The sequence below is a fragment of the Elephas maximus genome, chromosome 27 (genome assembly GCF_024166365.1).
Source record: "Elephas maximus indicus isolate mEleMax1 chromosome 27, mEleMax1 primary haplotype, whole genome shotgun sequence".
Lineage (NCBI taxonomy): Eukaryota > Metazoa > Chordata > Mammalia > Proboscidea > Elephantidae > Elephas > Elephas maximus.
In genome coordinates, this window is record NC_064845.1 from 13,792,984 (window position 1) to 13,820,692 (window position 27,709).

At 39.4% G+C, this 27,709-nt stretch overlaps 1 protein-coding gene across 3 annotated transcripts in view; it reads left to right on the plus strand.

Annotated features, from left to right (window-relative positions):
- Positions 1–27,709, plus strand: part of NGLY1 (N-glycanase 1) — a 65,256-nt gene that overhangs the window by 21,197 nt on the left and 16,350 nt on the right. For 2 of the 3 annotated variants that reach the window (XM_049870800.1, XM_049870801.1), the window contains exons 4-7: positions 10,838–11,003; positions 23,366–23,588; positions 25,963–26,084; positions 27,082–27,227. In XM_049870800.1, the coding sequence (XP_049726757.1) occupies positions 10,838–11,003; positions 23,366–23,588; positions 25,963–26,084; positions 27,082–27,227 (657 nt within the window). Of the gene's footprint in view, positions 1–10,837; positions 11,004–23,365; positions 23,589–25,962; positions 26,097–27,081; positions 27,228–27,709 lie in introns of all 3 variants that reach the window. The other variant, XM_049870799.1, reaches the window with a different exon arrangement.

Genomic DNA, 27,709 nt, shown 5'->3' on the forward strand with positions numbered 1-27,709 from the left:
GTCAATAGGGAAAGCCTTGTTCTGAACCTGGAATCACTGTTCCCTCTGACATTCAGGTCTTGCTGAATGCTGGACCTAACTTTCAGACTTTCCTGGAGTCTCTCCTAATACTTTTTATTGCCAAAGGTATAGCCAGTGTTCACATTGATATAAGCCTTTTGACTTAAGAAAAAAAGTTTCAAGTCCGTAAGTGAAATTGTCTTTTTGGTACTTGTCTAAAACACGTTGCTTTTTAATGTTTACTTAAATTGTTAGAGACAACTATATGGGAATACTACAGCCATAGTTAGGGCAGGGGAAAGTGATTTCCCAGGAGAAAGTATGGGCGAGTGGGTGGGGACATTGCTGGACAGACAAAACAATTGATATCTGCTGCGTTGCCGAATTATAGAAATAAAATGAAAACTTAAACACAAAGGGTATTAATAGTTTCCTTATTTGTTAAGTTTACTTTCTTCCCTAACTTGTATTTATTGCACATACAATTGCTTCACAATCAGAGACATTTTTTAGAGTGGGGGTTGGCAAGCTGTGGCCGGTGTGACCAGCTGCCTCTTTTTATAACTACAGTTTCATGGAAGCACAGCCACACTCTTGCTTTATATTGTGTATGGCTGCTTTTCTACAATGACAGTTGTCTGTATGACTGTATGGCCTGCAAAGCCTAAATTATATGTTATATATAACATATATCACAGTGTTTTAGAGTGGAGAATTGCCTGCAGTTCACCCACCAATATAACCACTTGTTTCTTTTGGTTCTTATCCAAACATATTTTACAGTAGAGTTTATTTTTATATTCAGAGTAATAGCATTAAGCAAAGTGACAGCAGTTTGCCTAAACACAGTGGGTTTCTACAGTACTCCTTGTTGCTGTTGTTAGGTGCTGTCAGGTCGATTCCGACTCATAAGCGACCCTATGCATAACAGAACAAAACACTGCCCAGTCTCGTACCATCCTCAGAGTCTTGCTCTTACTTCTCCTAAAGTGGTTTTCTTCACATTTGCCTTTATTCTGTTTGAAAAAACATTTATTGTTCATTTGGTATGTGAAGGGTACTTTTCTTAATAGGTGTGTTATGCTAGGCATAGTCCTGTCACCATGTGATCTCTACCTTTTTTAATCCTTTATTCTTTGAAATTATTTTCCTTATTAAATTCAAATGTCTGCTTTGTATCTTGGTTTTTAGCCTCATCTGGGCTGTCTTCCAACCTCTCAAATTTACCTGTTCCTTGTCCCCTTCCTTTTGACCTCTCTTTTTAATGCATGAAAATAACTATATGCTGAAGACTTAAATATTTTGTCTCACCAGGCTCCCCCCGCCCCCCCCCCACCCCCCAATAAATGCTTTCTGGCTTTTCCTTTGGTTTTCATGAGATTTGATGCTTTAGGACAAGTACCATTTCCTGATTCAAAGTGGGGAATGAGGCTATATCAATTCTTCATTCATTTATTCATTTGTTCATTCATTATGTTGGCAGTGTGATAGACAGGATCCCTACTTTCATGGAACTTAGCTTAGTTGAGGCTCCAGACACGTTAATAGGAAATTATAATACTCTGTGGTAAGTGCAGAAACCCTGGTGGTGTAGTGGTTAAGTGCTACGGCTTCTAACCAAAAGGTCAGCAGTTCGAATCCACCAGGCCCTCCTTGGAAACTCTATGGGGCAGTTCTACTCCGACCTATAGGGTCTCTATGAGTCGGAATCGACTCGACGGCAGTGGGTTTGGTTTTTGGTTTGGTGGTAAGTGCTGTGACGCGGCGAAGTCATGAACTGTTTCTCAGAGACACTGATGCTCTAAGTTGAGACCTGGAGGACGGAGTATCAGATTGTGCCATAGTTGAAAACCAACTGGTTTCATACCTCAGTGGACTGTGTTAACAACCAATTTTTATGCCATGGATTGGTATTCAGTATCATTAAGTTATCTGTTAATTTTGTGAATTTTCTGATTGACGTTTTTTAACACAGCTTTATTGAGGTGTAATTTACATATCGTAAATTCATCATTGTAAGTATACAATTCAGTGATTTTTAGCAAATTTATAGAATTGTGCAACCATCACCACTTCGCTGTTTCAGAACATTTCCAATAGCCAAAAAAATTCCCTCCAATCCATTTGTTTTCAATGCCTGCTTTCCTCCCAGCCCCAGGCAACCGCTGGTCTGCTTTTGGTGTCTGTAAATTTGCCTTTTCTGGGCATTTCATGTCAACAGAATCGTACAATATGTATATTCTGCTTCTGGCGCCTTAGACCGTGTGATGTTTCTGAAGTTCATCCATATCGTAGGGCTTATCAGTGATGTGTTCCTTTATAGGGCTGAGTAGTATTCCATTGTCGCGTGATGCCACCTTTTGTGCCCAGCTGATGGACATTTGGGTGGTTTTCCTTGTTTGCGTAGTATGAATAATGCTGCTGTGAACATTCGCGTACAAGTCTTTGTATGGACACATATTTTTATTTCTCTTGGATAGATTCCTAGGAGTGGAACTGCTGGGTTGTGTGGTAAGTTTATGTTTAATGTTTTAAGGAACTACCAGGCTGTTGTCCAGCGTTGCTGCACCATGTCAGGTTTCCATCAGCAGTGTGTGAGGATTACAGTTTCTCCATATCCTCGCCCACTCTTAGCGTCTGACCTTTTTATTACAGCCATTTCAGTGGCCGCCAAGTGGCCTCTCACCGTGGTTTTAATTTGCATTTTCCTTATGACTAATGAATGACCCGACTGATTTTTAGATTCTCTGGTGAAACATGATGAACGATCAGTATTCCTAATGGAAATAACTTCCTGAAACCCCTTTTTATACCTTTTGCCTTTCAAAAGCATATTTGGAACAGCAAGGACAGTAGTCAACGACATAGAAGCTAGAATGTTAGGAGAATCATGTTGCCAATTTTGCAATTTCATCTAGGTTGAAAAGACGGGATTCTAAAGCATGATTTGCTTAAGGTATGCCTTCGGCAGTTGTTTACACAGCTGCTCTAAATGTGTGCTTTTATGTGAAATGTGAACTGCTTACATCAACTCTTTCATCACTCTAGAAATTACTGCCTGTTGTGTATATAGGTATGTATGTATGTATTTATTTAAAGGCATTATCATCATTTAGGCTATTTCATTGAAATTATAAAAATAATGTAGTATTATTATAAAACAATGATAACAGTAAAACAAGGTAGTTGGTTATAAATTAATATAATCTTATTATAAACCCAAAACAAGATAAGCTGTCAATCTGGATCCACCTGTGATCTTTATAAGAGAAGAAATCTCCCATTTGAACATAAGATTTAAATGTCCACTTTCTTGTTCATAGACGTACTACAATTAAAAGTAAAATTCCCTTTAATAGGAAATTACTGAAATTAAGACGCATCCTTATCTTGGCATCCTCAAGATCCATTAAAAATGGTGATGTGGTCGATTTTGACAGAATTATTATATGGAAAAAAGTAAATTGAGAATCCCACAGAATTAAACAACATGTGTTGCGTGTATGTGTGTGATACTTTCTTTTTTCTTATTAAAAGCACATGTACATGTGTTCGGTTTAGAAGGGTCTGGAAAGCCATAGACATTTTAGTCATACTTTCCTCTGAGTGCTGAAATTATAGGTGATTACATATTACTTATACCATGCAGTATTTTCTGACATTTTTTCACAACATGTATTACATTTATAAGTAGGAAAAAAGGTTATTTTTTTAAGAGATCAGTTTATTGACGTCACAAATTGATTAAAGCTCTCACTTGAAATTTATTAAACAGAACGTTTGTGTTTAAAACAAGCTTTAAATTTAAAGCCAAGTCCAACTTTATCCAAAAAGATGAAAGGAAAAGGGTCAAAGGGTTACATGAAGATAGAAAGAGAACTGGCAGGCTTGAGAGGCTTTGATTCTTTACTAAAGAAGTGAATTTGCTAACCCAGTTTCTGTTGATTATATCACATGATTTGACAGAAGATACACGTTGAACGTTTTTTTCTTATGAAGAATCTTAAATATATCTCACCTCAGAAACCAAATTAATTGGAAGTATGATTAGTGAAGAAAAAAACTGCTTTGATCTAAAAGAAATTCCACGTTTTAAACTTCCATTTGTACTCCAGATAACTTTTACTCCCTCAGGCAATTAACTGCTGCTTTGTGGCATTAATGCATGGTTACCCGGGTGCTGTCATCACCAGGCAATCAGCAAACTTCTATTTTTATGACTCAGGGTTTTTTTCGGAGCTGTGCCAATACATGTGTAAAGAAATAAGGCAAGAAAATAAACTTCATTGTTCAAGATCATTCCAGTTAAAACCACAGTGGGTGTGTAAATTCCAGACTGAAAAGAATTAAATTGAAAATAAAAATTCTCTGAAGGAGTGCTCGCTTACCCTCTCAGTAAATAAAATTCTGGGTTAAAAAAAAAGAAATATCGCTGTGCCTTATTTTTATGAGAATTCTTTGGGAAAAAAGTGTAGACATTTTATTTTTTTAATTTCTGCGTCAGTCCGGTAAAGGAGCATGCTCCCGTCCGTGTCAGAGTCCCGGATTTCTCATCAGCAGCCGTGCATCACGTTTCTGTGCGCATCTGTTGCACCCCTCCCGCCTGTTGATGGAGGAAATGTGTTGTCTGCTAGTAAAGACCAGTCCCACCCTCGGCCAGCCATGAATCCCTTCCCCTCTGTCCACCTCAGGCTCCCAGATGGACTGTGCAGTCTTGAACCTCCTCTTTTACTCAGGATCTTCCTCAGTGGCACCTAAACCTTTCTCTAGGCCAGTTTTCATTTTTGGTTGACCCACTGGTATCAGAATAGCCTGGAGATGCAGATCTCAGGACATACCCCCAGACTCCTTCAATCCAAAATGGGGGAAAAGGGAACTTGGGGATCTGTGTTTTAACAAGCAAATTAATGTTTAAGAACTTTTCCTCTAAGCTTTCCTGTCTCATAAACAAGACAACAAATATCCTTGGGTCCTGCCCCTCCTTTGTTCCTCTCTTCCCCTTCACAGCCAAGTTTCATGAAGAGTCATCTCCACTCATGATATCATCTTCCCTTCTTATGTCCTCGTCTAGTGGGTCTCCATACTTCCTTCAGTATGTGCCCTATCAGTAAAATATTTTCGAGCATATACTCTCAATATATTTATATACATGTACTTTAATTTTTTTTTACTATATACTATTTTGATATACTATGTGGAAACCCTGGTAGCATAGTGGTTAAGAGCTACATCAGCTAACCAAAAGGTCAGCAGTTCAAATCCACCTGGCGCTCCTTAGAAAGTCAATGGGGCAGGTCTCCTCTGTCCTGTAGGGTCGCTATGAGTTGAAATCGACTTGACGGCAACGGTATGTTGTGCGTAATATACCGTGTACATTATAAAGCAATGTAAAAAAAGGAGCTAAAGAGTAAATATTTTTAACTTGAAAAGTTGTTTACAGTATATCATTCAATGAATATGGGTATAAATCTACATTTTAAATGGTATTGATCATTTCAAATTTAGGGGGTTAATTTTTTCGGATCAAAATAGATTGTTATTGATCTTTTCTTAAACATCGGAATTTATCTGATGAACCTGAAACCAATTGAAAAAAAAAAAAGTCTGTTAAAAAATCACTAACTACGGAAGGGCTGACACTGACAAAGTGAGGGACGTGTTGTCCCTGCCGTTTTTTTGTTACATGCGCGTACGTTAGTAGTTGTGTCTTCGATGCCCAGAGTTCTTTGTAATCTTTTTAAGTGAGATGGAGGCTTAATTAGTTAAATCTACGTAATATATCCACTTAACCAGGCACATTTGAACTGCAAAACTTTGTAACATGGTGACAGCAGAAGTAGGAAAGAGCCCGCTGCCACCGTTAACCCCTCTATTTTGTGGCGCTTTATCTCTTCTCTCAGGGTTCCTTCTCCATAAAGTGGAGGGAGTCACTGTCAATCCAAATACTAAATGTTATTAAAACTTAATCACTTTACCTTTTGGATGAAAAATAATACAAATAGAAGTTCTACTGTTTTCTACCCATGTCCCAGTAGACCATTTTGTATAGTTCCTTTGGTGCGCGTAGCCTACTTTGGGGCACCACTTTAACAATTTGACTCATCCTCTTGCAACTTGCTTTCCTTATTAAAACTACAGTCTCCAAAAGCCACCTGCGTTTTGTTCCTTCCAGCAAAGTGGTCTTTCCTCTTCCGTGTTTGCTAGCTTTTTCTCATCCTCAGTATTTCACCATGAGTATCGTATCTTCGGGGAAGCCCTTCTCACCCGCCCACCTGGTCTAGGTTCAGATCCCCTGTTGTACAGTTTCACGTTATTAGGTGCCGTTGAGTTGGTTCTCACTCTTGGTGACCCTGTGTACAACAGAAGGAAACACTGTCCTGTCCTGCACCATCCCCACAGTCATTGCTACGTTTGAGCTAATTGTTGCTACCACTGTGTCAATCCGTCTTGTCAAGGGTCTGCCTCTTTTTTGCTGACCCTCTTACTTTACCAAGCGTGATGTCTGTCTCCAGGGACTGATTCATCCTGATAGCATGTCCAAAGTTCGTGAGACAAAGTCTTGCCATCCTCACTTCTAGGGAACATTCTGGCTATACTTCTTCAAAAACAGATTTGTTCATTCTTTTGGCAGTACATGGTATGTTCAATATTCTTTGCCAACACCATAATTCAAATGCATCAATTCTTCTTTGGTCTTCCTTATTCATTGTCCAGCTTTCCCTTCCATATAAAGCAATTGAAAATACCATGGTTTGGGCCAGGCGCAGCTTAGCCCTCAAGATGACGTTTTTGCTTTTTAACACTTTGAAGAGGCCTTTTGCGGTAGATTTGCCCAGTGTAATACATTGTTTGATTTCTTGACTGCTGAATGTCAGAAGATATTCTGAAACTTGTTCTTGAATGTAGAGTAGCTAAAGTGAAAGAAATTATAAGTAAAAGAGCTGAGCAAAAGATTTCAAAGGGCAGTTCAAGAAAACAGAGTAAAGTATTATAATGAAATGTGCAAAGACCTGGAGTTAGAGAACTAAAAGGGAAGAACACACTCGGCATTTCTCAAGCTGAAAGGACTGAAGGAAAAATTCAAGCCTTCAGTTGCAATATTGAAGGATTCAATGGACAGAATATTGACTGATGCAGGAAGCATCAAAAGAAGATAGAAAGGATACACAGAGTCACTATACCAAAAAGAATTGGCTGACATTCAACCATTTCAGGAGGTAGCATACGATCAGGAACCGATGGTACTGAAGGAAGAAGTCAAAACTGCACTGAAGGCCTTGGGGAAAAACAAGGCTCCAGGAGTTGATGAAATACTAAATTGAAATGTTTTAACAAACATATGCAACAGTGGACACGCTCACTCGTCTGTGGCAAGAAATTTGGAAGACAGCTCCCTGGCCAACTGACTGGAAGAGATCTATATACATGCTTATTCCAAAGGTAATCCGGCAGAATGTGGAAATTATCAAATAATATCATTAATACCACATGCGAGTAAAATTATGCTGAAGATAATTGAAAAATGGTTGGCAGCAGTACATTGACAGGGAACTGCCAGAAATTCAGGCTGGATTCAGAAGAGGATGTGGAACGAGGGATATCATTGCTGATGGCAGATGGATCTTGGCTGAAAGCAGAAAATACCAGAAAGATGTTTGCCTGTGTTTTATTGACTATGCAAAGGCATTTGACTGGATGTATCATAACAAATTATATATAACATTGCAAAGAATGGGAATTCAAGAACACTTAACTGTGCTCATGTGGAACCTGTACATAGACCAGGAGGCAGTCGTGTGAACAGAACAAGGGAATACTGCGTGGTTTAACATCAGGAAAGGTGTGCGTCAGGGTTATATCCTTTCACCGTATTTATTTAATCTGTATGCTCAGCAAATAATCTGAGAAACTGGACTGTATGAAGAATATGGCACCGATATTGGAGGAAGACTCATTAACGACCTGCAGTATGCAGTATGCAGATGACCTAAAGCACTTACTGATGAAAGTCAGAGACTACAGCCTTCGGTAAGGATTACATCTGAACATAAAGACAATGAAAATCCTCGCAACTGGACCAATAAACAGTATTATAATAAATGGAGAAAATATTGAAGTTGTCAAGGATTTCATTGTTCTTGGATCAATGATCAATGCCTGTGGAAACAGCAGTCAAGAAATCAAATGACATACCACATTGGGCAAGTGTGCTACAAAACACCTCTTTAAAGTTCTAAAAATCAAAGATGTCACTTTGATGACTAAGGTACACCTGACCCAAGCCATGGTCTTTTCAGTCACCTCAAACACATGTGGAAGTGGGACAGTGGAAAAAGAAGATGGAAGAAGAATTGTTGCATTTGAATTGTGGCATTGGTGAAGAATATTTAATATACCACGGAGTGCCGGAAGAACAAACAAATCAATCTTAGAGAAAGTAGAACTGGAATGCTCCTTAGAAGTGAGGATGATGAAACTTTGCTTTGCATACTCTGGACACGTCATCAGGAAAGACCAGTAACTAGAAAAGGACATCGTGTTTGGTGAAGCAGAGGGTCAGTGAAAATGAGGGAGACGCTCAATGAGATGGATTGACACCATAGCCACGACAGTGGGCTCCAACATTTCAAGGATCGTGAAGATGGCGCAGGACCGGGCAACGTTTCATTTTGTTATGCATGGAGTTGCCATGAGTTGGGGCTGACTTTATGGCAACTAACAACTAACAACAAATTATTGACCTTAAATTTTTAACGCAAATCTTTAATTTTATATTTTCCTACCATCATCTTACCATAAGACAGGAATGTCAGAAAGCTTTTATTCTTCCTGTGCTCTGTTCCCCGCTGCCTTCCTTAGGAGATCATTTGAGATACTGCTTTTCAGGTGTGTTATTTATTTGTAACAATCACAGCTGAATTTGTAGTAGTTTTTTTTTTTTTTAACTCGCGCATGCTGCTCTTATCCTAAGCCCTACTCCTCTGTATATGTGGGTATGTGTGTACGTATATATATTTACATTTTTTGGCTATAGTAACTTCTCTAATCTTTCAGATAGGGTTCGGAAGTGATACACTTTCTGCTTTGTTACATATCAGAAGGAGTCCTGATGGCGCAGTGGTTAAGCGTTTGGTTGCCAACCAAAAGGTCAGCAGTTGGAATCCACCAGACGCTCCTTGGAAACTGTATGGAGCAAGTTCTCCTCTTTCCCGTAGGGTCGCTATGAGTTGGAATTGACTCAGCAATGGGTTAGGTTTTGGGTTTACATATCAGAAAATGCATTTATTTTGCTGTTCTGTTTGGTTACTTTGGCTGGGTATGAATTCTATGGTCCCAGTCATTCTTCCTCAGAATTTCAAAGATCTTACCTTACTGTTTCCATTACAAAGTCTGGTATCAGATTGTTTTTTTTCTTTGCAACTAATGTTTCTTTTTGCTTGGAGGCTTTTAGGATTTTGTTTTTGCCCTTACACTTAGAAAGTGTCACCATCATATGCCTTTTTTTGTTTTGTTTTCATTCACACTGGCACTTCAGCTCTCAGAGGTTTGTTTCTGTTACTTCTTTGAGAGTTTTTTGTCTTCATTGTTTCTAGTTTCTTTCTAGAATTTCAGTTAGTATTTGAGAACTTCTAGATTTATTCTCAATGTCTAGTTGGTTTTTGGGTGTGTACACTGCATTCTCAAAGAGTACCTTGGCTCAAACTTTATTCTGCTGTCTGATACCATCTGTAGCTTCTTCTTTATTTTAGCTGTTTGAAGTCCATAGATGAGTCTTTCTCTGAGTGCAGTATACGCTCAGATCTCTGAAGATACACGTTAGTCCTTTTCTGTATCCCGTGCAGTTCCTGTTAGCCTGTCTGTGGACCCTGGATCTGCTTCCAGCCACTCTGGGGAGGAGCAGGCCATGTTGCAAAGTGGGGGGTGTGCCAGGAGCATCTGTCCTGAGCTTGGGCATCCCCCTTCCTTCTGTGATCTAAGCGTCCATGCTCACTGCTCAGGAGGGGCCGTGGCAGGGGTGATGGGGGGAGAAGCTAAAATCTCTGGCTGTTCCTGTGCAGAATCCAAACAGTTTCCTTCGTGCTTGCCCCAAGGCCCCTTCCTGCTCTGGATCCTGTAACTCCTCTGCCCTTGGGAATTTTATTTTTTTCCTGTCCATAACCACCCTCTCTAGAGGGCATGTTGCCATGGTATATTCTTTTAATCTATTTGTACCTACCTTTCCTCTTAAAGGAATTTTTTGTAATTCCTCATCCTTTTTGAGCACTCCTTTGCTAATGCTGAATAGAGTTAATTTTTTTTATGTCTTCCGTATGTTTGAATAGAGCTCAAGTGGCACAGTGGTTAAAGTGCTCAGCTGCTAACCAAAAGGTCAGCCGCTCTGCAGGGGAAAGATGTAGTCTGCTTCTGTAAAGATATACAGCCTGGGAAACCCTCTGGTGCAGTTCTATTCTGTCCTGTAGGGTTGCTATAAGTCAGAATCAACTCAATGGCAGTGGGTTTGGTTTTTTTGGTTTTATGTGTTTTGAAGTACCAAGGGCTGACAGATGCATTGCTTATAGCCTATCTTGATCCAAACTGTGGTCAAGAATTCAGTATATCGCTGATCAAATATATCTTCAGTAGCAATGCATAATAGCTACGTCTTAGACACTGACACAGATGTGACTCTTTCCTAATATTAATGTTACAAAGGTTTTATGTATAATTGTTACGTTTCAGTGAATACGTACATCCCCCTTTATTTACGAAATCATAGAGCCATAATGTTTTTACTATATAAGTTATTTTTATAACGTGGATAAAAGCTAATTTCAGTAATTTCTTTTTTTCCTATTAGGTTACTGCTAATTCAACTATTCTAAAGATGCTTCAGTCCAATGGTCAGCATGTGCTGGTCTATGAGAACCTTGCTCTCCAGGAGAAAGCATTGGCTTGTATCCCAGTCCAAGAACTGAAAAGGAGATCGCAAGAAAAGTTATCCAGAGCTAGAAAATTGGATAAAGGTAGTGACTTTCTGTAATCATTCATTGCTAAGTATGCATCAGTTGCAAAATAAAGGGAAACACTGAAATAGTACCTTTTGCTGTATACTTTATGTATATCCAGTTGCTATTTGAATTTAAGAAATAGTAATAGTGTAATTTTATTGCATATATATGGACACATGGACTTGTCTATTAAAATTGTACTAAACTTTTTTTTACCTGAATATGTATTTGCAGTTTAATCATTGGTATGTGAATTTTTTATAGATATAGTAGAACTCTAAATCTGTGAGATACCCCAAAAAACCCATTACCCTTGAGTCGATTCCGATTCCAGTTCCTAGTGACCCTGTAGGACAGAGTAGACCTGCTCTGTAGGATTTCCAAGGCTGTAATCTTTATGGTTCAAATTTGCCAGGCGCTCCTTGGAAACCCTATGGAGCAATTCTACTCTGTCCTACAGGGTCGCTATGAGTCAGGATCGACTTGACGGCACTGGGTTAATCTTTATGGGAGCAGGCTGCCATATCATTCTCGCATGGAGCAGGTAGTAGGTTCAAACTGCCGATCTTTCAGTTAGCAGCTGAGCCACCAGGGCTCCTTCCATGAAATATACGACAGCATTAGTAGCAAACTGTTACCTGACAGTTTACCTAACTGTTTCAGTTTACATACAAATTTGACTTACAGACAGGTTTAGGAACGGAACTTGTTCATAGTCCAGGGATTGCCTGTAATTTAATCTCTGTGTCTCAATTTCTTAATTTGAAAATAGGGATGATAATTTTAAGAAATAAATGAGTCAGTACACGTGAATGACTCAGAACAGTGCCCGCCACATTCATTACCCAATAATTGTTATCACAAATTGTCTTAGGAGTTGATTTGTTACATTTGTTTGTACTATAGCATTTTTACTTTGGATTTTTCTGTAACTGTATTTTGTCTGTTAGGTCAGTCCTTAATATCATATTCCCTGGGGGGTTCATTTTTTTTTACTGGTTGTCCTAGAGTATACAATATACATATTAACTAAGTCCACCTTCAAATGACACTATACTGCTTTGTGTGTAATGTAGGTACCGTATAGCAGAGTATTCCTATCTTCCTTCTTGCCTGTTATGATATTGCTATCATTCTTTTCATTTATCAATATCCTATAATCGCTTAATATATTATTGCTGTTAATATTTAAACAATTATCTTTTGGATCAATTAAGAATAAAAAAATAAGATTTTATGTTACTTTTGTTTATTCCTTCTTCAGTGCTCGTCCTTTCTTTATATAGATCTGAGTTTGTGACTATACCACCCTCATTCTTCCTGAGGAACTCCTTTTAACATTTCTTTTTTGCAGGGCAGGTTCGCCGGCAATGAATTCCCTCAGTTTTTGTTTGTCTGAGAAAGTCTTTGTTTCTTCTTCATTTTTGAAGGGTAATTTCACTGACATATCGTAGGTTGGTGGGGGTTTTTTTTTTTTCCCCAACAACACTTTAAATATTTCACTCTATTGTCTTCTTCTTTGCCTGGTTTCTAACAAGAAGTCTGACGTAATTCCTATCCGTATTCTTCTATAGGAAACACTTTTATTCCCCCCTGGCTTTATTCAAGATTTTCCCATTGTCTTTGGTTTTCTGTAGTTTAAATATGATATGCCTGTTTTTGTCGTTGTTGTGTGCTGTCAAGTCGATTCTGAACTCATAGCAACCCTATATGACAGAGTAGAACTGCCCCATAGGGTTTCCTAGGCTGTAATCTTTACGGAGAAGATCACCAGGTCTTTTATCCCAAGGAACCACTGGTGGGTTCTAACCACTGACCTCTTGGTTAGTAGCCAAGCACTTAACCATCGCACCACCAGAGCTCCTTGTGATATGACTAGGTGTATATTTTTTAGTATTTATCCTGCTTGGTGTTCTTTGAGCTTCCTGGATCTGTGGTTTGGTGTCTAATTAATTTTGGAAAATTCTCAACCATTATTAGTTCAAATATTTCTTCTGCTCCTTTCCCGTTTTCTTCTCCTGGCATTCTTTTTACACATATCTTATTTTACCTTTATCTCTGTGCTTCAGTTTCCCATAGCTCTTAGATATTCTGTTCAGTTTCAAAATTGTCTCGCCGTTCTTGGATGCTTTTTTCCATTTTTTTCATTATTTATTCTGTTTGCATTTCAGTTTGGGAAGTTTATGTTGACCTGTCTTCAAGCTCACTGATTCTTTCCTTGGCCATGTCCAGCATACTGATGAATCCATCAGAGACATCCTTCATTTTTGTTACAGTGTTTTTGATTTTTAGCATTTCTTTTTGATTCTGTCTTAGAGTTTTTATCTCTCTGCTTACATTACCCATCTGTTCTTGCATGTCTATAATTTTTCTGTTGGAACCCTTAACATATTGGTCACAGCTGTTTTAAATTCCTTTCCTGATAATTCCAAAACCTGTGCCATATCAGAGCCTGATTCTGGTGCTTGCTGTGCCTCTTCTAAAAAAAGATTGTGTTTTTTCTTGCCTCTTAGCATACTTTGTAATTTTCTTGTTGAAAGCTGGGCATGATGTATTGGATAATAGCAAGGAAGGTAAATAGACCTTTTGTGTGAGGTCTTATGTCAACATGGTTAGGAGTTGGACCGTGTTTTATGTTTGCAGTAGCTACAGGTGTCAGAGGTTTCCCGATCCTCCACAGGTATGCGGCACTTAACGCCGACGATAAGTTCTGTGAGATAGGATGTTATGTGATTTGGCCATTTTGCGAACACCGTATTGTATACAGGCAGTCCCTGTACAATCTGTAGCTAAATCCCTATAAAGCCTATTATATTAAAACCTTACAGGAGCCTGCTGGACAAAGCCCAAGAGCTGGATCCACTGGATACAGAAGGCCGTCCTTGCTGGGTGTGTGGCTGGCCAAGCAGGGGCTGCACCCACAGCCAGATTGGAACTTTGCATGTGTCGGTCGGGTGCACAGTTGAGGGGAGCTGCCCGGGGGGCATGGAGAGGTGGCCACCAGAACTGTGTGTGTGGGTGCCAGGAGCGCAGCTGGCAGTGGTGGCCCTGGCTGCCACTGCACTATTGGTGTGACCACTTCCTTATCACATGCAGCTGCTGCCTGGAGCCGGGAGCCCAGGAGTGCCCTGGGCCTGGCAGGTGCCATCAGCACCTGTGGCAGGAGTGGAGGAGCTGTAGCAGGCGCTGCGCTGCACTAGGAGTGAAAGGCTGCATGGCTGCTGGGCAGGTGGATGAAGCCAGGAGGAGGTGGAGGACGAGGATTGGGATGCGCCCTGGAGCACCGCTGCTCACTCACTCTGGAAGTTTGGGGTCTTTAAAACCATCGAGATAAATAATAAATAAAAGGAGAGCTGTATTCCCTTTAAACACAAAACAAAAAACACCGTATAGGACCACAGATGTATCCGCAGTCAGATGTTGTCCAAGCAGACGTTAAGTGATGCATGCCTGTAGCGTTCTTGTTTTTGTCTCCCCTGCTGTCCTTGGGCTTCCCTAAGAATTCCTCCCCAGATATAGTGTGAGTCCTGCGGCTCTTTCAGTTATAGGCTACTGTTGTTATCCGGGAACCCTGTTGTGGGGATGGTAAGGCACAGGGGAAGGGAAGCACCCGATAGTCTTATGATTAAATCTCAGTGTATTAGTGGGCCTGAATCTCTGGGCTGTGTCCTTCACAAGTGTGCTTTAGCTTTTTCCTTCCTTACATGAGACAGGAAGGCTAGATGGGGCTGGCGTCGGGGGTGTGCTCTTCCCCCTAGGTTAGATTATGGTCGTTGTTTCTCCTGGACAGTAGACCTTTGCTGTGGAGAATGCTCTGAGTATATTCCGTAACTTCTACTCCTCCCTCCCCACCCCACCCCCCATGTCAGAGCCAGGAGGGAATCTTTCTTGGCTCTTCAGTAAGAGAACTTCGTAGGGTTCCTGGAGGTAGAACCCATTAAAGCGTGGGGACCCCCGAAGACTGCATTTCTCGTTCTCAAGCTAGCCCGCATTCAGCCTTGAGCAGTTTGTCAAAATTCCCGTTTACTTGTTCCTACCAGTTTCTGGCTCCAATAGCTTCTGCATCAGATAAGCAGATCTTGGCTAAGATGCTGTGTATTTGACTGTCTCTCCAAATTTTCAGGGTGGTGGTTTGCCCTGCAGCCTCAGTTCTCTGACGGGTCCAAGAAAAGGCATTCATTTTCAGTTTGTTCAACTATGATTTGTAAACACAGGGGTGACTTCCAAACTCTTTACATGGTGGAGCTGAAATTGGAAGACCTTCTGAGGGGTCGTTTGACTATACGTCTCTTCCTTTTTCAACCATTTAACCACTTTTCACATATATTATTTAGATATTTTTACTGTCCCTTTTATTTTGGTGGATTTGCATCTATTTTAATATCATGACATTCCTTGTATTTAATGAGCTGGATCTTCAGCTGTGGGTCTGTTACAAGATCATGAGACAGTTACTCATCTTCTTGAATTCATTTTTTTTTTTTTTTTTAGTTAGAAAGCTTATCAATAAATGATCACTGAGGTTCTGTCTCACTTCCAAGTACTGTGTTCCTATGATGTCTTACATAAATGCCATACATTCTGTGTGGAGTCATTGGGGCTAGGCCCTGCAGGGCTACTCAGTTGTGTAAAATAGCCTCTGCCTTAAGGAGCATTCGAGCTGGGGAGGAGAATGAAAATATACAGACAACCGAGTGTGACTCAAACCAAAAATAAAAAACCAAAGCCATTGCTGGCAAGTCGATTACAACTCGTTGCAACCCTATAGAACAGAGTAGAACTGCCCATAGGGTCTCCAAGGAGGGGCTGGTGGATTCAAACTGCCAACCTTTTGGTCAGTGGCCATAGCTCTGCAGCTGGTGATGCAGTGGTTAAGAGGTCAGCTGCTCGTAACCACTGTGGATCCCCTGTAGGGTAGCTATGAATCAGAATCGACTCCAGGGCAACGGGTTTGGTGAGTGTGAATTAGGGTCCAGCAAATGTAAGAAGCACAGTTTCAAAACAATTATGTTGCCAAATGAATAAATCACAATGAGAAATATTTCAGAGACAAAACACTCCTTTTTGTGTCCAGCACGTTCTCTCCTTCTTGGCACATAATCAGGAAGTTGCTCAAGGAATGCAGAGTCTACAAAAAGGAGCATCAGTGAGGTGAATGGTAGGGTAATCCTGATGCATGTGTGCATCAGCCTTGACAGTGAGAATGATCTTGGCAGTGTACTGAGAACCCTTCAAGTCCAGCAGCTAAGACTCGCTTCTCCATAAAGCCTGCTGATGGCCCCTGCTGACCTTTATTCCAGCATATTTTTTTTCATTCTAATGATAAAGGTAATGCATGTTCTTTGTAGAAAAATGGGAAAATAATGGGGAAACAAGCCATCCATAATCCCATCACATAGACTACTTTTAAGATTTGTGTGTATACGAGACTTAAAAATATAAAAGTGGTATAGTGGAGTTTTAGTTAAAAGAGACAGGAAAGAACACATCAGGTTGGTAATAGGGCATGGTGAAAATCAGAAAAGAAGCTGAGCTTTTTTTAAAAGGCCATGAAGGATGAATTGGATTTGTAATCTAAGATGTCAAAGGACTTACTAGGTCAGAGGTCAGGGATTTTTTGAGTGTTGTGAACAGCATGCATGGAGGCAGAAAAGTGCAGGCTCTATTTGGGGAACAATGACTAATACAATCTGGCCGTGGAGGGTGTGTGTAAGGCAGTAGCAGGAGATCAGGTAGTCGGACATGTTTTGGCTGACACTGGATTTCAGGCAGAGCAATGTATACCAAATTTACTTTTATGCTTTTAATTTTTCCGTAAAGAATTAGAGGTAAAAAGAAACAAAGAGTGTATCCAATAAGGTCTTTGAAATAGGAGAAAGAAAATAAGGACCAAAATAGGAGGAAGCACATTTTTTAGCCATGAGGCTGCTGTTGTATTGTTACTGTGATTGAACATATAGCAAAAATGTTATATAACCTTATTTGTCAGAAAGGAGAAAACACAGTGATTGCCCAGGGAAGTCAGGTGTCCTTGGTAACTTAATTCAGCAAGCCTAACCGCTGAAGCTTTAAGCAAGTGAGTTATATCAGAACCGTGCTGAAGGAAAATTAATTCAGCAATATCTTGTAAGGTGAAAGAATCAAGAGAGTGTGGGGAGAGATGAGTTAAGACACAATAGTCATAGAGGAATAAGGGACTGAGAGAGCAGACATGGTATTGAGACTGCAAGGGAGAAGATGCATGTGAGACCTGCTGGGGTGATGGAATATCGGCATTTGAAGTTTATGGGAAGGAAGGAAGGAAGATGTCAGAGATGAGTGCCTAGTTTTGAATTTGGGCAACGAGAAAATTAGAAGAGTCGGTGGGATCAGTTTTTGAAGCGAAAGGAAGAGCCTGATTTGAGGTACCTGCTGGACATCATCTGAATGAAGACCTGGAGCTTGGTTAACAAGAGGTCAAAGCTTGAAATACACTTTAATAAGTCAAGCTATGCAAGTATATGAGATGGCCAAGACTGAAAACACAGGGGGATGGGGAGAGACTGCAAACGTTCCAGAAAATAGGGTAGCACTAGCCACATGTGGGTATTTAAAATTTAAACTAATTTGAATTAAAATAGAAATTGAATTCTTTGTTCACACTTGCCACATTTCAAGTTCTCAGTAAGTGCACGTGGTTCGTGGCTACCCTCTTGGACTGTGCAGACAGGGATATGGATTTATTTCCATCATTGCTGAAAGTTCTCTCGGATAACACTGCTCAAGAATCACCTATAGGAGGATACAGGAAGAGAAAGAGGAATCAGTGAGGGCAATGTAGTGAAATAAGTGATATTGTGGTGGTTAAGGGTGTGTGTCGACTTGGCTCGGCCTGGATTCGCAGTGGTTTGGCAGTTATGTAATGATATCATCAACTCCATGTTGAGACCTGCTGTGAACAGCCAGTCAGTGGAAAGGGAGTTTTCTTGGGGGTGTGCCTGCCTCCACTATATGAATGGATGTTCCAGCAAGGCTCCCGCTCTGGATCCTGCATCTGGCTTGCCATCATCTAACCTCAGGTTCTTGGGACTTGAGCTAGCAGCTTACTTGCAGACCTTGGGACTCGTCAGACTCTGCAGCCTGTGATTCAGCGGCCTGCTGTCTGATCTGCCCATCTCGAGTTTATCAGCAACTGTATGAGACAGGAGAAGCCACCTGCCTGATTGCCTGATCCACAGACTTGGGGCTTCCTAGCCTTTACAACCGTATGAGCCATTTCCTTGAGATAAATCTCTCTCCCTCTCCGTACACACAAACACACACACACGCACACACACACACACACGAACATACAGCCTAAGACAGATGTGGTAGGCATAATGAGTATATTAAGGTTAAGGTGGACTATGAGCAATAACTTGGCTTAGAGTTTATTTCCTCGTGTAAGATATTATGGATATGGCAGTCTGATAGCAGTGGTGAGCTCTAAGTCCTCACCAGAGACGTAGGTGCCTTCTGTCTTTTGACTCTGCCATACGTAGCTTCCATCCTCTAGGTCACGTCATAGTCTGAGATAGCTGCTAGAGCTGTTACATCTGTAGACCGGGCATCAGGAAGAAGGGTGAAAAAGCAAAAAACTATACCTGTAAACTGAGCCTCTTTTTTTGCAACAGGGTTTTTTGAAGTCCCACAAAAAGCTTAATCATTTGGCCCCACTTAGCTGCAAAGGAGACTACTAGGACCTCTAGCCTTTTAGCTGGTGCGTTGTTATCCCAAGTCAGTTGGAATTCTGTAAATAAGGAAGAAATGTGTAGTGGGTGTCGTGTGGCAACTGACAGTCTCTGCCCCAGTGATTGTCTGGCACTCAGATGATAACAAAGCCTCCACTGGCCAGGCTCGTGGGTTTTTTTCATTCATTTTATGCAGTGGGATTTTTTTTCCTTCCCAGATGAAATCTGACTCGGAATATATAAACTAGGAAAAGTATTCTGATTTGAAGCAGACGTGGGGACCTTGAAACCCTGCCCACTGAGGCACCTCCAGAGATAGTTAAGGCTCAGAGAAGCATAGTTTGGTAGCTCTGATCTGGAAGACTGGAGCGTTGTCCGGATTGAGTGTTCTAGATATAGGTAAAATACCTTTTCAGAAGAGGAAAAACCCTGTCATTTTAGAAAAGTGATAATAAAATATTCTTTGGCCTGCTAAATCGAGTATGAAGACATGGGGTAAAAAAAAAAAAAAAAAATTTTTTTTTTAAAAAATGGGGTGGAGGGCATAATATTGAGTCATAAAGGTGAAACCGTGGTGTGTCTAAAGATAAGACTACCTCTGCTGATCTTTTTACCTGTTTTCTTCTCATTTCCTCTCTTCTGCACACTGATGTCAGTGGTTTTCGTAGAGTTAGGCCCGAAACTTGTTAGCTTTATTTTTGTCACTGAAAGGTTCCTAGAAATGTTTATATTTATGTGGTACTTTTGAAGATGTTAAATTTAGAAAGTTGAAGTCTTGATTGTATTTTTTTAAAAAACTCTCTATGCTGTAAATATTATCTTCACAGAATTTAGCACCAAAGTCAAGCCTCCCTTAAGCCCCCATATCTCTGGCATGTCTGAGCTTCTGCCCTATACAGATAGGAATCCACTTGCATTTCTCTGAGCCATAACTAAGGATGTTGCCTCACCAAGAAACACTGATTCCCTCAGATGGGCCTTACTCTTTGTGGGGTATTCATATTTCTAGCTGGAAATGTGCTCATTTATACTTGGAGTACTTGCAACACAGAAGTGTAAGGATGCTGTCTTCCTTTCCTTTCTTGATCATGACTTCCATCTTGATAATGACTCTTCAGTGAACAATATCATTTCTAAGTAGCATTTTGAAGCTTGTCCAGTCCTTCATTCAGCAAATATTTTCTGAGTACTTATTGTGTACCAAGTACAGCTTTAAGCATTGAAGATACAATAATAAAGTCCCAGCTATCATGGAAGAGACAGACAGAAAAAACAAAACAAATGAGTATATACTTTAGGTAGCGATTAGAGTCAGGAAGACAAATCAGGATAATAGAGTGACTAGGAAGCATGCTATTTTATACAACGTTGCCAGGAAGGGCCTCTCTGGTTTGTGATGACTTCCCTTTCAGGCAGAAGGCACTAGCGACTGCAAGGGCCCCCTGAGATGAGTGACCTTGGCATATGCAGGTATGATAGGGAGGACATAGTGGCTGTAGCAGAATGAACAAGGCAAAAAGAGGTGGATTCTCGTGTCAGTGTTAGGTAAGGGGGTGTATTCATTTCCTGTAGCTATAGTAACAAATTACCACAGAGTTGATAACTTAAAACAACAGAAATGTACTCTCTCAAAAGTTCTGGAGGCTGATATCAAGTTATCAACAGGGCAGTGCTCCCTCCTGAGACTCTAGGGTAGAATCTGTTCCTTGTCCCTTCCAGTTTCTGGTTGCTGCCAGCATTCCTTGGCTTGAAGCCACATCGCCTAGTCTTCAACACCAGCGTCTTCAAATCTCTCTCTGCTTCCTCCTTGTATCCCTTCCTCCTCTGTGTGTGCAGACTCTCCCTCTAGTTCCCTTTCGTAAGGATATGTGTGATACTTTTAGGGCCCACTTGGATAATCCATGATCATCTTCCTACCTCAAAATCTTTAATCACATCCACAAGGACACCCCCCCCCCCCTTTTTTTTGCCATATAAGGTAACATTTATCGGTCTCAGGGATTTGGACATGGATATCTTTGGGGTGAGGGGCATTTTCAGCCTACCACATGGGGCCAACTGAAAGAATAAGAGTAGGGACTTTGACTTTTACTCTGAAGAGATGGAAAACCCTTGGAGGGTTTTGATAACACGGTCTGCCTTGTATTTCTAAAGAGATCACTCTGGTGCTGTGGCGACTAGACTGAGGAAGAGGTTGGCAATGCTATATTTCTACAAATTCGTTTTTAATTTTGTAAGAATCCATAAATATCTTCTTGTTGGAAAACTTTAATATTGTACAGGACAAGCTAAACTCTCCCTATCAGTGAGTCCTACTGCTCTTTCCAGCAGGAAGAGCCATCATCTTGTGATGTGTTTCTTTACATATCTTCTTCTGTGCATTTACGGGCATAGTTACCTGTAGAAATGGTCTAAGTTGCATTTACATAAAAATGGCAACCCAGGTATGTTCAGTTCCTTGGCATTTTTCGCTTATTAGCATATCTTGGAAATCTTTTTCACTTCTTCATATGGTCTTTTTTTTTAATTATGTTCTACAGTATGCATGTACTATTATTTATACAGCTTCCTGTAGTTAGAGATTGCGATTTTTTACTTTTTGTCTCTATTCTAAACACTCTTGAAGTAAACACTCTCTTACACAGCATGCCTCCTGGTACACACGAGCAAGAGTTTTCTCTGGGCAAGATACGGACAGTGTCAAGGCTATGTGACATTTTAACACTTTAATGGATCCTGCCAAGTTGTCTTTCAGTTTATACCAGAAGAGTATTTTTTCCCCTTCATGAAATTATTGAACTTTTTTATGGTCTTTGTGAATTTTCCTCATGGTTTGGTTAATATTCTTAGTGGTATGTAGCAGTTCTTTGTATATTCTGGATGTTTATCTTTTCTTTATCTTTATCCTCCTGGCATTCCTTGTTTAGTTCTATTTAGCCTATCTTTTGTTCTTTTTTTTTTTTTTTTTGAGCAGCCCTGGAGGAGCAGTGGTTAAGTGTTTGGTTGGTAACCAAAAGTTTGGTGGTTCAAACCCACCAATAGCTCCATGGGAGAAAAGACCTGACGATCTATTCTTATAAAGATTATACCCTAGGAAACTCTGTGGGGCAGTTCTGCTCTGTCTTACAGGGTCCCTACGAGTTGAAATTGACTCAGCAACACACAGTAGCCTATCTTTTAAGTCTTAAATTGTTTTAAATTGTAATGTAGTAAAATTTCATTTTTTTCCATTATTGATTTTGTAATTTGCATCTGACTTAAGAAGATTTCCCTACACCAAAGTTGTAAACATATTCTCTGTCTTCCACTGCTACTTTTTATAGAATCCCTTCTATATGTGTATATTTATAGTAATAAATATATAAAATATTGGTTTAATGAATTAATTTAATCCAATGGTATTTGGATAGCCTTTTGTCCCAGCGTAATTTATTGACTAGTCCATCCTGTTAGAATTGCTTTGAAATGCTAACTCTGTTAAATAACGTGTTCTTATTTAGATAGCCATCTTCAGAGCTTTGTGTTGTTTCATTGATCTGTGTGTTTGTTCACCAATATCACAGTATTTTGATTAATAGAATTTTATAATTTGCATTAATATGTAGTAGAGGGGATATAGCTTATGGTTCTTATTCAAAGTTGTCTTACCCATTTTGTGCATTTTCTCTTCTACATGAATTTTGTATTATTTAGCTTGTGTAATCTTAGGAAAAACTATTCTGTAATTTTAACTGCGAATGCATTAATTTATACATTAATTTGTGGAGAATTAACATTGTATGTCTGTTATTTCTGTCCTTTTTGTTTTCTTAAAGATTTTTCCTGTAGTATTTATTATTTTGAAATATATCAAACATTAAGTACAAGAATAGAATATATCAAATGCCTATAACCAACATCAAACTTTATTAGATCCTGACATTATGCCATATATTTCCTTCATGTGTGTTTTATTACTTTTTACCAATAAAACATTAAGGATAGAGCCCTTGTGTATGTCTTTCTAGGTCTGTTCCCCTCTCCTTCCCTGTAGGTAATGATCTTGAATATGGTCAAGAGGCATCTTTTTATTTGATATAATGAATACAATACTGTCTGTCCTGTTTACGTGCTATAGTTGTACAGTGTAGACATGATTGTGGTTCTGGGTGTTTTAGGGTAGGTATCCATGGCTGGATTATATTGTACAGTTGAAGCACTGATAGAAAAACTAGTGTAATAATTAAAAGAGTATCTGGCATTCTGTGACTTCTGTCTACGATTTCATAATTGCTTTGTGTTTACTTTTGTATATACCCAATAGCAAATTTAGTATTAATCATTTTTAAACATTTACAAGAATAAGATTTGTTTTCTTACCCACCCACATGCTTCGGGATCATTTCCAAACTGATCATAGTGCCCTGAGAGGTCATTACGTTTGGCTCACATGTTAATGCCATAGTGTTGATTAGAGGTTACAAAGTGGTACAGTTTCACTTGTCATAGTATTTTATCCTGGTAATTCGTTCTTGCATCTTATTTGGGAAAACCTTTTAGGTAATCTTATGTTTTCATGTATTTCAGCCTCGCACTTGAGAATAAAACGTGTGAATATTTTGCTACTGAAATAGTGACTATTAGTTTTCGTCAGCGGTAGATCTTATCTGGCTTTGCTTTAATTCTCAGGTACCGTTGTAAATGACGAGGATTTTCTTTTGCTGGAGCTTTTGCATTGGTTTAAGGAAGAATTTTTTCACTGGGTGAATAACATTTTGTGCAGCAAATGTGGTGGCCTGACGAGGTCTAGAGGTGACTCGTTATCCCCCAGTGATGATGATCTGAAGTGGGGTGCAAACAGAGTAGAAGATCATTACTGTGATACATGCCAGTTCACCAATCGATTCCCAAGGTGGGTATACACAGGGCAATAAATTCATAGCAATTTCTTAATGAAAGTTTGGAAGTGAATTTATTAAATTTTTAGTAAATGAACTTTTTATCTTCATTTTAATTATTGGAAATATATTCTTCTAGAACAGGCTGGCAAACTACAAGCCGCAGGTTAAATCCAGCCCATCATCTGTTTTTGTCAATAAAGTTTTATTGGAGCACAGATAAGCTAATTCGTTTACATACTGGCTGTGATTATTTTCATGCCACAACAGCAGAGTTGTATACTGGTGTCAGAGACCAAAGTGGCCCACAAAATCTAAAGCAGTTACTGTCAGCCCTTTAGAAGGAAAGTTTATTGACTTCTACTCAAGAATATAGAGCACGTTTCGACTCGTGACACACATGAGGTCTCCATGAAATCAGAATTGACTTGATGACAGCTGGTTTACCCTAGAATATAAATTGAGTGTTGTCACGTTATTGTTGTTGTGTGCTGTCAAGTCAATTCTGACTCACAGCGACCCTATAGGACGGAGTAGAACTGCCTGTAGGGTTTCTTAGGTTGAAATTTGTCACATGGAGCCACTGGTGGGTTTGAACTACTGACCTTTTGGTTCGTGGCCAAGCACTTAACCATTGCACCACTAGGGCACATGAGTATTATCATAGCAACTTTAATATTATAAATCATTTCTTTTAATACATAATTTTTAACCTTGAATAACGATAATTCTGATAACAATCATATACTGATAATTGTGGTAGTAATTATAGTACAGTACTTAAAATAATCATCAGCTGTAAGGTAAAAGTATAATATAAGGTTTTCACTGGCTAACTCTTTTCAGAAATAGACCACCAGGTCCCTCCTAGTCCTCGTCTAGAAGCTCAGCTGAAACCTGTCCACCATGGGTAACCCTGCTGGTATTTGAATACCAGTGGCATAGCTTCCAGTATTGTAGCAACACGCAAGCCCCCATAATATGACAAACTGACAGATGTATGGTTTAAAGTATACTTATTCAGTCTGTATACTCAGTATGCTGAGCAAATATTCCAAGAAGCTGGACTATACGAAGGAGAATATGGCATCAGGATTGAAGGAAGATTCATTAACAACCTGCGATATGCAGATGACACAAACCTTACTTGCTGAAAGTGAAGAGGACTTGAAGCACTTACTGATGAAGATCAAAGACCACAGCCTTCAGTATGGATTACACCTCAACATAAAGAAAACAAAAACCCTCACAAATGGACCAATGAGCAACATCATGATAAACGGAGAAAAGATTGAAGTTGTCAAGGATTTCATTTTACTTGTATCCACAGTCTACGCCGATGGAAGCAGCAGTCAAGAAATCAACAGATGCACTGCATTGGGCAAATCTGCTGCAGAAAACCTCTTTAAAGTGTTGAAGAGCAAAGATGTCACCTTGAAGACTAAGGTGCGCCTGACCCAAGCCATGGTATTTTCATTCCCGTCATATGCATGTCAAAGCTGGACAATGAATAAGGAAGACCGAAGAAGAATTGATGCCTTTGAGTTGTGGTGTTGGCAAAGAATATTAAATATTATGGACTGCCAAAAGAATGAACAAATCTGCCTTGGAAGATGTACAACCAGAATGCTCCTTAGAAACAAGGATGGCGAGACTGCATCTTACCTACTTTGGACACGTTGTCAAGAGGGATCAGTCCCTGGAGAAGGACATCGTGCTTGGTAAAGTACAAGGTCAGCAGAAAAGAGGAAGACCCTCAACGAGATGGATTGACACAGTGGCTGCAACAATGAGCTCAAGCATAACAACGATTGTAAGGATGGCTCAGGACTGGGCAGTGTTTCGTTCTGTGGTACATAGTGTCGCTATGAGTTGTAACTGAGTCGACGGCACCTAATAACAACAACAACAAAATCTGTATTGAGTAGTTTTTAAAGTTGTTTAGTTTTAAATATAATAAGCTAATTATGCACTTGGTAGAATAATGCTAATGCTTAAAGCAGGTTTCCTAGACAGTCTCTGCCTGTCTGAATCTTAGCTGTCCTTCAAGGCCTAGTTCAAATACAAGTTCTCTCCCCAGTCCTTTTCCTGTACACTAAATTTGACCTGTTGGGTGGTTTGTTTCAGTCTGCCATTTATTATAGTTATCTGTGTTAATGCCTTCTCTCTGTTTGGACTGTAAACCTTCAAAGGCAGGACCGCTGTCTAATTTATCTTTTTTCACCAAAAATTCTAACACAGTGCCTCATATATCCTAGGCTCTTTAATCAATATTTATTGAATGAATAAGAAATTATGAAATATTACTGGGTAGCATAAAGGTAATACAATTTTTTTAATACTTGATTTTGGTAATGAATCAAACTTGTTTCTGTTTTTTTAAACCAGGTATAATAACCCTGAGAAACTTTTGGAAACAAGATGTGGACGGTGTGGCGAGTGGGCCAATTGTTTCACACTGTGCTGCCGAGCGTTAGGGTTTGAAGCTCGCTATGTTTGGGATTACACAGGTACAGAGCGTGGTATGAGCAGAGAGTCGTTTGCACACTGACAGATTTGGGTTTGCAGTCTAGCCCCGTCATTTTCTATCCCTTACCTTCCAGCCTTGTCAGCCTCAGCTTCTGTTTGCTTTCTGTGAAAATAGCAATAATACATGCCTCACAGGAATTTTTTGTGGGTATCACAAGATTTCTGTAATATACCTAGCTTTTGCCTGGTACATCGCACTATACATCTTCTTTTATTAACAGTTTACCATGACATTTATAGTAATATGATTTCTATTTGGATAAGAACTTGTATAATAATGTGTTAAAGAAATCTTTATTTTTGTACAAATTAGTGTAAAAGATTTAGTAACCTTAACGTATAAAAATAGTGTATAAAGGCCACGTGAAATTTATATTGTCCTTATTTAGAAATGACGTGTGTCATCTACCTGTTATAAAGTTCTTTTCCTCTCTTTTGAAGTTTTGCTTGTGTTTCTGCTGTTTTCTTAGACTCAAATAAAACCTTCACTTAACAGTTATTGTTCTATTACAATCCAACATAGAATATTAAGAACAAGAGAGGCTCTGTTGGGTCTCCCTACTGGTTCTGAGTCTTAAAGATGATTTCAAAAGTGCCATTAAGTCCATCGCATTGGCAGACTGAGTCCAGTGTTTTTAGGTTGTTCGATGTGTTCACCACCTTTGGAGTTCTGGCACACATTATTTTTAATCAAGCCTTAAACTAACTGCATTAAGAGAAATATTCCAAAAACAAGATGAGTACGTTTTCAAGAATTTCAAAGAAATAGAAATTTTGAAATACAAGTGTTCTAGAGTCTGGTCTACCACAAAATGTTCAATAAACTGAAATGTAGAGTGTTAGAAATTACTTTATTATGTGATTCTAGTCTTAGCAGTTTGTGTATAGTTATAGTTAATTGTAAACCATTCTGGTTTTATGAACTTAGCTTCTCTTTCTGTTGTGTTCCCATTGCTTTCTTGTCTCTCACTTGAGTAGACCATGTCTGGACAGAAGTCTATTCTCCTTCTCAGCAGCGGTGGCTACACTGTGATGCATGTGAAGACGTCTGTGACAAACCGCTACTTTATGAAGTAGGATGGGGCAAGAAAATCTCCTATGTGATAGCATTCTCTAAAGATGAGGTAGGACATAGAGAAAAAAAGTTTTTTCCCAAGAATAAAATAAATAACACAATTATTCATTTATTTATTTTTGGCAGCTTTGGGGAAATATAATTGACATACAGAAACTTGCATCCATTTAAAGTGTACAATTTAATAAGTGTTGAGGTCTGTATATACCCATGAAATCACTACCACAATCAAGATGGTAAACATATCTCTTATCCCCAGAAGTTTCCTTATCCTTCTTTCCTGCCCTTCCCCAGGCAACCACTGATCTGCTTTCTGTCAGTATAATTTGCATCTCTAGAGTTTTCTATAAATGGAATTATACGGTATATAATCTTTGGTGGAGGGGGGTTCTAGTTTCATTCACTCAGCATAATTATTTTGAGATTTATCCGTGTGTGTGCATGTATCAATAGCGTGTTCTTTTTTATTGTTGAGTGGTATTCCACTGTATGGATGTACTGTAGATAATTTATCCACTCACTTGCTAATAG